We start from the raw sequence: 8,370 nt of genomic DNA, 5'->3' as shown, positions 1-8,370 counted from the left end.
TACTTCCAGGGGAGATAGATCATACGTACTCCTGGACTTCTGTGGTCCAGGGGGTGATGTGGGTGTCTGCTCCTAATTCGCATGCCTATCTTCTTCATATTCTTCAGCCTCAACCTAATTTTCTTTGGCCGAATCTTCTTGGTTCCACTTCCAGGCTTCTTCCTCGCAGAATACTATCTCTACTTACCACCACTTTATTAGTTAGTGGGTTCTTGTATGCCTTTGACTCTTTATTATAGTCGATGAAGATACACTTCTTGCCACGATCATCAAGTTTCTTCCTACTTTTAGAACTTGAGTGTAAGAAACACACCCAAAGATTTTAAAGTGTGCCACACTCGGCTTGTAGCCGCTTCATGCCTCATGTGGTGTCATGAACCTAACGCTCTTAGTAGGACACCGATTGAGCAGATATGCAGTATATATAACTGCCTCTCCCCAAAAGCTCTTCAGTAGGCCTTTCTCCTTCATCATGATACTTGTCATGTTGAGGATGGTGCGGTTCTTCTATTCCGCAATTCCATTCTGCTGTGGCATGTAAGCTGCAATATGTTGTTGCTTAGTGCCATGTTCCCTGCAATATTCTAGAAAAATATTTGAGGTGTACTCCCCACCTCTGTCAGATCTGAGGACCTTGATTTTGTAGCCACTTTCATTTTCAACTTGGGCTTTGAAATTTTTAAAGATAGAAAAAGCTGCAGACTTTTCTTTAATGCAGAATAACCAGAGCTTTCTACTATAATCATCAATGAAGGTAATGAGATATCGGTTACCTCCAAGAGATGGTGTCTCCATGAGTCCATAGATATTAGTGTGAACCAATTACAGTGGCTCCTTTGCTCTTCGAGATACTCCAACTAAGAAGGAGTTCCTTTGCTACTTACCAAGTGAGCATGCCTTACACACATATTCTAAAGCTTCAATAGCATGCAAGCCATGCGCCATGCTTGATGAGGATAGGAGCTTAAGGCCATTAAAGTTTAGATGGCTAAAATGAAGATGTTTCCATGATTCATTATTGGCACATCCATAAAGACACTTCTCGAGCCTTATGTTTATATGAAGTAGGAACATTCAATTTTTCGTCATTTGAACTCATGCCACATATCTACCGTATGCATCTTTTAATGATATAACTGAGTTCTCCATGTGTATCACATACCCATTTTCAAGTAGTTGGCCAATGTTAAGGATGTTACTTTTCATGTTGGGTACGTAATATACATTAGAGATGAATTGCGGCTTACCATTTTTCTGGTAAATTTTGATTTTACCTTTACCTGTCACCAAAGTTTTTTATGAGTCTCCGAATATCAAATTGCCATGAACTCCTTCTGTGAGTTCCATAAAGAGCTTTTTATCGCCACACATGTGATTGCTTGCACCCGTGTCAAGATACCACACATCTAACTGATCGTAAAGTTTCTCTTATGCAAAGAAGAGTGTGGTTCTTTCCTCTTCATGATTTAATGCTTTGGCATAGTTGGATCGTTCATCTTGATCCACTAGCTTACTCCAACAATCCGATGCATAATGGTCGTACTTGTTACAATTTCAGCACTAAAAAATTTTTATATTTCCACGACCTCGTGTGGATCAGCCTCTACCATTTTCTCTACCACGAAAATTGGTAAAATTTTGTGGATTTTATGGATTGCTTGGATTATATCCATGCCCTCTTCCTCTTACATGGTTGTTAGTGTCATGGTCCCCATGATGTGTATGGCCACCTCTTTGTTCATTTGGAGTCAGCTTAGACTCTAAGGCGTGTTCAAACATCGTTCCTACATTCTTTTGCATTTGTTACTTATGCACTTGCAACGATCCCATCGACTTTTCAATGGACAGTTTTTCAAAGTCCTTTAATTCTTCGATTGCTACAACCACGTGCTCAAACTTGGTTGTGAGAGATTGCAGTTCCTTTTCTATGATACGTATGTCTTTAACTTTTTCACTATTTCTTTTTAAATTGTTAATAATAACAAGTAGATGGGAGAAGTAGTCAGAAATACTCTCACCTTCCTTCATGTTTGCTGGCTTGAATGTTTGAAGACGAACCCGCTTCACTCAATTAACACCTTTGAAGATGGTGCTAAGGGTATCCCAAACTTGCTTGCTTGATGTCGCTTCAGCGATCTTTTTAAAGATTGAATCATCCAACCCTTAATAGATAAGAAATAAGGCCTTCTTGTCTTTCTTCCTTTGATCTTTGAGGGTGACCTTTTGCTCGTTGGTATAGGTTGCTTCTTGCTCTGTCATGGGTTCTACATAACCATGGGTGATGATCTCCCATAGATCTTAAGAAACGAACAAGGCTTTCATTTGGAAGCACCAATTTCCGTAGTTGTCCTTAAACAACTTAGGTAGTTAAGGTTATATCGTACTTGTCATTTTAAAATATTTCAATATAAATATTAAAATGATATATGATGCTAGAACTTGTAAGAGTTCAAAGAACGTCCACGACTTGAGAATATTCCACCACTGCTTCTGTTGGAAGATGCTGAGACAAATGGTGATGGGAAAAATGATGAAAAAAATAAAAAATTCAGCCTCCTCACAGCTGATTTTTTTTTTCTTTTGCTGTTTGTTACTGTTTGTTGAGTATTTTAGAACCAAAACAAGGAGGAGAAGTAGCTGGTGCAAGAGACGTTCTTGTTGTCAAAGCTCAAAAATCAGATGTTGCTGTCATAGCAGAATCTAGATAATTTTGAGAATTGGTTGAAGGTGAAGGCTGCTGCCCATTTGGAAGGGGAACCGCTTCTTGCTGATAAGTCCCAAAGATCAAAAGCTTTGATACCAATTTGAAGGCACTGGCTTATTGGCTTTGCTTAGACAGGAAGATAGGATTTCTCAAATGTTGTTGTTGTACCATGGACAATAGGAAGGATGTCGCTTGCTTCGGGGCAGTCACAGAGAGAGAAGCTGCTGGAATTTTTCTTTTGCAAAAGAAGCGGCTGGAGTTGGTTTTTTATTTCATTACTGTACTCGTATACAAGGAAGCCACTTTATAGGCATTTGGAGTCCTTGTGAAATTATAAAAATATCCCATCTAAACGCATCTAGCATTCATTATGTGGATGTAACAGAACTTGGGAATACTAAAGCTTGAAATGGTGGAGGCCGGAGGATTCTGCTGGAAATGTATCAACGGTCCATATTTCCGGAATTATTTCAAGGGTCTAGATGACAGGGTAACGTCTGTTTGGATTCGACATTTCCAACAGCTACGTGCAAAGAGAAAAAATATACAATATACATCTCAAGGGTGCAGGCTACCTGCACAGAGAGGTTAGTCACGCCATGCATATCCATATATAGAAAAACGGTTTGTTAACAAGCTGCCTGTATCAAAATTATAAACGAAAAGTTTAAATGGTGTAAATACCCTTACCTGATATTCCAATTTTCTTCCAATGTCCTTGAAAACCCAAAGTTCCTAAATCTCCAGGGAAGACTGATTTTATGGGTAAAATTGTCACTATATACTGCTGGACTATATAATAGAGACAATTTATTAGAGATGATGTTTCCATTTTCTTGTGAGAATTAAAAATAATCTTGATAACCAACAATCATGACCTCTAATAAGTGATCAAGATTAACTTAAATGAGATGAACTAATTTTCAAGTGTCACCCAAACAAGCTCTTACATTGTATTTCATTTCTCTTTATTGTTCATGTGGATTCCACAGTTGAAAATCTTTCATCTCATTAGAACCCCCTATCGATGACATGGACGAATTCCCTCTCCTTTTAAATTCCCTCCTCCTAACAGCCGGTTTTCCATCAGAAACTAATGGCCTCCCTTCAATCACCTTACCATTCCCATCAAAGAGCTGCTCCAGCAGCTCACCGATTGAATCCGGCGCCAAGAACGACTTCACCGGCAACACTGCCGAGCACGAACGCAAGAAACCGGCATAGGTTGTCACCACCAAATTCACTATCGCCACCTTGATCTGCTCTCTCAGATCATTATCCGGTATGTTGTAACAGCTCCCATGCTTCTGAATATTCTCATCGATTCCCTTCATGAAGGCCTCAAGCTTCCCTCTCGCCAAAGCTTCCATGGCTTCTTTATTCATCTCATTCGAATCATTCCGTTCCAAGATCCTCACCAACGGTCCCCATGCCTGCTTCTGGTATGAATAAGCAGACTCCTCAGCAAGTGTCTTGTATTGCTTCTTCATCCATTGCTCGCCCAAGATCTTACCTAGCTCTGAACTCCGAGTCCGCATGTAGATATACCAATACGTGTTCATTGCAAAGATATGTGGAAGAACCTTATCTCTATACCGCGATTTCTTCGCCTCGATGTTCCGTTGGAGAGCTTCCATTACATTAGAAATAGCTTCTTTAAGTAAATTCTCATCAGTTTCAGGCCTAGAAAGAATTCCAGCCTTCCAAATCTGCTCAGTTCGTAGCACCTTCGCCATCGAGGCACTATAATTTTCAGTAGCAAGGTACTTCAGGTAATTCACAGCATACCTCACCAGCTTCAGAACTGATCCATCTTGCGGCGGCGGCAAACCGTCTTGGTTACCTTCGATCTGGAGGCCGAATTCCCAGAAGACCTTGCACGAGGCGTGGACGAGGAGCTTCTCAAGCTCCCGGAATCTTGTGCAGATATCCGTGCCGGCCTCCCCTTCGAAGATGTCACTAACATGGACCTTGAGCTTCTCCATTGAATCAAACATGTCTAAGAGCTTGAATAGCTTTTGTGGCTCTTTGCTGCTCCTCGCAACTCCCTCGCCGAACCGGAAGAAGACGGCCATTATCTTATCGGCGATCTTCACAAAGCATTCGGCCCAAATAAGGCCGTCCATGATTCCTGACAAAAGTTGCTTGCATAGCTTCTTCTCCGACACAAAGACCGTTTTAACTGCTAGTTCGAAGTGCTGGATCCACAACGATACCACCGTCTCCAAGATCTCCCATTCCATTTCGTCGATCTCCTCTATTGTGTAAGTTTTCAGATAATCCGGGTTCAGTCGCATTAGAGCTTTTGCTGCCCTTCGATACCTCACCTGTGTTTGGAAAGTCAGAGCCCGAAACTTCGAATTAGAGAAATTACAAGTATAAGCTGCAATCCTTATTTAAAATTCTCATGCAAGGTGTGTTTGGTTTCACCATATTTCATGAAATGTCAAGAAATTTCGCCCCAAATTAGAATGATGAACATGAAATATCATGATATTTGATGCGTCCAAACGTGCTCATCTTGCAGTTTCTACCCTAGAATTTTCAAAAATCTCAAAGTGGGGTTGTTTTGTGTTGTATTGGAAGCAAAAAAGAACTTTTTTTTTTTTTTTTAAAGTTCATCCAAACAACTATCATTTTCTTTTTCTTTCGTAAATCAACTAACTTGGAGGTTTGCTAGCTAGCCCCCTAAGAGCCAATCTGGCACATGTGTTGTGCATCTCATCCTATCAAAAGGTGGGACCCACCATAAGGATGATCTGGTGCAGAAATCAATCCGGCACACTAATCAGACGGCTCAAATGAGTATGTTTCAGTGGGCCACCGACAAGTTCACTTTCAACCGTCCATTGCCTTTCTATAGGGGAGGCCCAGCTGATTAATTAACCAGCCTATTTCCAAAATGGATCATCCTCATGGTGGGACCCACCTTATGCAAGTCTCAGATGCCACACATAGTTGTCATGGTACGTGTTGCATGTAAAGACACACGTTGGACTAGCAAACCTCGCTTACCATATCTAACACCCACAGCGAGACCTTCACTATGGGTGAATTTCATCGCCACCCGATCAACATAGACAGGAAGAAACAGATCCGGCAATGAAAAGATTCACCCACAAGCAAAAAACAGCCACCAACCATAGCGAAACTTTCCCTATGAGTGAATCTTATCCCCCATCAACATAAACAGTGATGATGAATAGATCTCAATTAATAAGATTCACCCACAACGAACATCCGCTACAGGCTATTTTCGCCCTCGATAATTACCTTAACAAATATATCGATACAAATATCCAAACAATCGTTTCTCGCCAGCGTCTCCGAAATTCTCCTCAAGACTTCGACCTCCACATCGGACCCTAAATCAAGACCGTCCATTTCCATCTCCTCAATGGGCAGTTGACCGATATTCTTATGTCTCAATTGCAACAATATACTTTCATATTCATCTTGCAATTTGAGAAGCGCCTCATCCAGCAATCCCTCATACCTCATTGCATCTACTTCCGTCTCATACAAAGCTTTGAGTGTAACAAGAGTCTCTCTCAGACGCTGAGACCGGTATTGATCGGTCGCTTTGGTACGGCTCAAGAACTCGACGGCTTCTTGGAGTTTTTGGATCGCGGGCTCGGAATCTTGTGTGATGGAGTTGATTGAGGAGGTTAGGCGGTCCACACAGTCGACGTACTTGAGGAGGCATCGGAGGCGTTTATCTGGTGTTTCCTTTGTGGGGAGCTTGGAGGAGAGGTGGAGGAGCTGGCGTTGGAGGGACTCGGTTATCTTGAAGCTTTCGAGGAGCTTGAGGGCGGGTGAGACGGCACGGTTGATTCTGGTGTCGAGGGCTTTGGTGGTCATTGATTGGGATTGAATTGGTGTAATTATCTTGGAGGTGGTGGAGAGAGTTTCCATCAGGACTTGGAATCTCTTGTCCATGTTGATGAGATTGGTTTGCATGGCGGATGAGGTTTGGAGGATATGGTGGAGATTGCGTGTGGCATCTTGGAGCTTTGAAAGCATGGGGGATTCTACGTTTGCTTCTTCCATGGTGGGAAAGAGAGAGAGAGAGAGAGAGAGAGAAAGAGGTTGAAGAGGGGAGAGAGATTGAAGAGGGGAGGGAGAGGGAGAGAGAGAGAGAGAAAGAGGTTGAAGAGGGGAGAGAGATTGAAGAGGGGAGGGAGAGGGAGAGAGAGAGAGAGAGAGAGGTTGAAGAGGGGAGAGAGATTGAAGAGGGGAGGGAGAGAGACAGAGAGAGAGGTTGAACAGGAGAGAGAGAGAGAGAGAGAGAGAGAGAGAGAGAGAGAGAGAGCTTGAAGAAGAGAAAAGAGAGAGAGAGAGAGAGAGAGAGAGAGAGAGAGAGAGGGAGAGCTTGAAGAAGAGAAAATGCATTGGACCAGAAAATGGTAGTTTTAAACAAGCTCACTAGGAGTTTGTTTTTTCCTCCTGTGGCTAGTCTAACACGTGTTTCGCCACACACTGGCGCCTACATGATGATTGTTTCCATGATCGGAGCCGTCCATGTTGTGGGTTGTATGCAATAAGGGCCACAATAAGAAAATTCAGCTGAAGGAATGATTGTGACCGTTACTATCTGTCGATGAACCTAGAACTATTAAGAGACAATTTTCGACGGTTCCCATTCAAGTATAAAAATCAAAAGTTAAAGGACCTTACTGACTCGTGACTACGTAGACGGGGTTGTTTTCGTTAGCAAGGAAAATATGGACGGTTCAAATCACAGGATCATCTCGGCATGTGGACCTCAATGAGTGGCCACTAGAGATTGAGTTGCTACATGGTCGACGGTGATTTATCAATCGGAACCGTCTAACTGGTGGTTCCTATCGCGGATGGCCTACATCTCAATTTTCACACCTATCAGAGAATCCTAGCCATCACTTTTTATCACTTACACAAACTGATCGTCGACCGTTAACCATTATTTGTTCTTTGCTGTAGCTCTAAAAGCCACCGATCGGATGGCTAGGATCATCAGCTCCTTGTGCGTTTTTGGATAATTTGTCATGTACGGTAGGGGCAACTAGAAGGATGGTCAGAAATGAAAGATATTTCAATTACGTGTACGGTGGAGAGATGGCCATGTATCATCTTAGGCCACGCAGGGGTCCACAGTTCAGTCGGTGTGAACGCGAGCTGTAGCTCATCAAAGTGGGACCCATTTAATTGATGGCCGGATCATAAGATATGTGCCCCGTACAATGGTATCCACGTGGCCTCAAACGTGGGGAAGCGGATTGGCTGGTGTGCGTACGTGTCGTGCGAAGACGTGCGCTGACATACCCGAGCTCCGAGTTGTGCGAATGGTTCAAAGGAGATCAAAGTTACATGGGCCCCACGATGATGTGTTTATGATATCCATACCGTTCATCCATTTGGATAAATGATTTTAGATCTTCATTCCAAAAATGAGTCATATGCAAAGCTCAAATGGACCACACCATAAATATCAGTGGGACAGTGATTCTCACCTTTAAAACATTCACAGGGCCCACCATAACTTTTAATTTTCCAAAAAATCTATTCACAAGGTAACAAAGACCCGGATGAATAGGAAAAACAAATATCATATTTATCCAAAACTTGTGTGACCCCCAAAAGGATTTCAATGGTAGAAGTTCAATCTCCAATTTCTTTTTGCAGTG

General features: G+C 42.3%; 1 protein-coding gene across 1 annotated transcript; it reads right to left on the bottom strand.

Annotated features, from left to right (window-relative positions):
- Positions 1-3,538: 3,538 nt before the first annotated feature.
- Positions 3,539-6,784, bottom strand: LOC131218295 (exocyst complex component EXO70I-like). The gene is made up of 2 exons (XM_058212952.1): positions 5,978-6,784; positions 3,539-5,031 (listed from the first exon to the last, which is right to left on the bottom strand). The coding sequence occupies exons 1-2, from the start codon at positions 6,752-6,754 to the stop codon at positions 3,673-3,675; spliced, it is 2,136 nt and encodes a 711-aa protein (XP_058068935.1). The 5' UTR covers positions 6,755-6,784; the 3' UTR covers positions 3,539-3,672.
- Positions 6,785-8,370: the final 1,586 nt, after the last annotated feature.

The sequence above is a fragment of the Magnolia sinica genome, chromosome 11 (genome assembly GCF_029962835.1).
Source record: "Magnolia sinica isolate HGM2019 chromosome 11, MsV1, whole genome shotgun sequence".
Classification (NCBI taxonomy): domain Eukaryota; kingdom Viridiplantae; phylum Streptophyta; class Magnoliopsida; order Magnoliales; family Magnoliaceae; genus Magnolia; species Magnolia sinica.
Note: the sequence above shows the minus strand (reverse complement) of the source record. Positions and strands in the feature narration are given on the sequence as shown.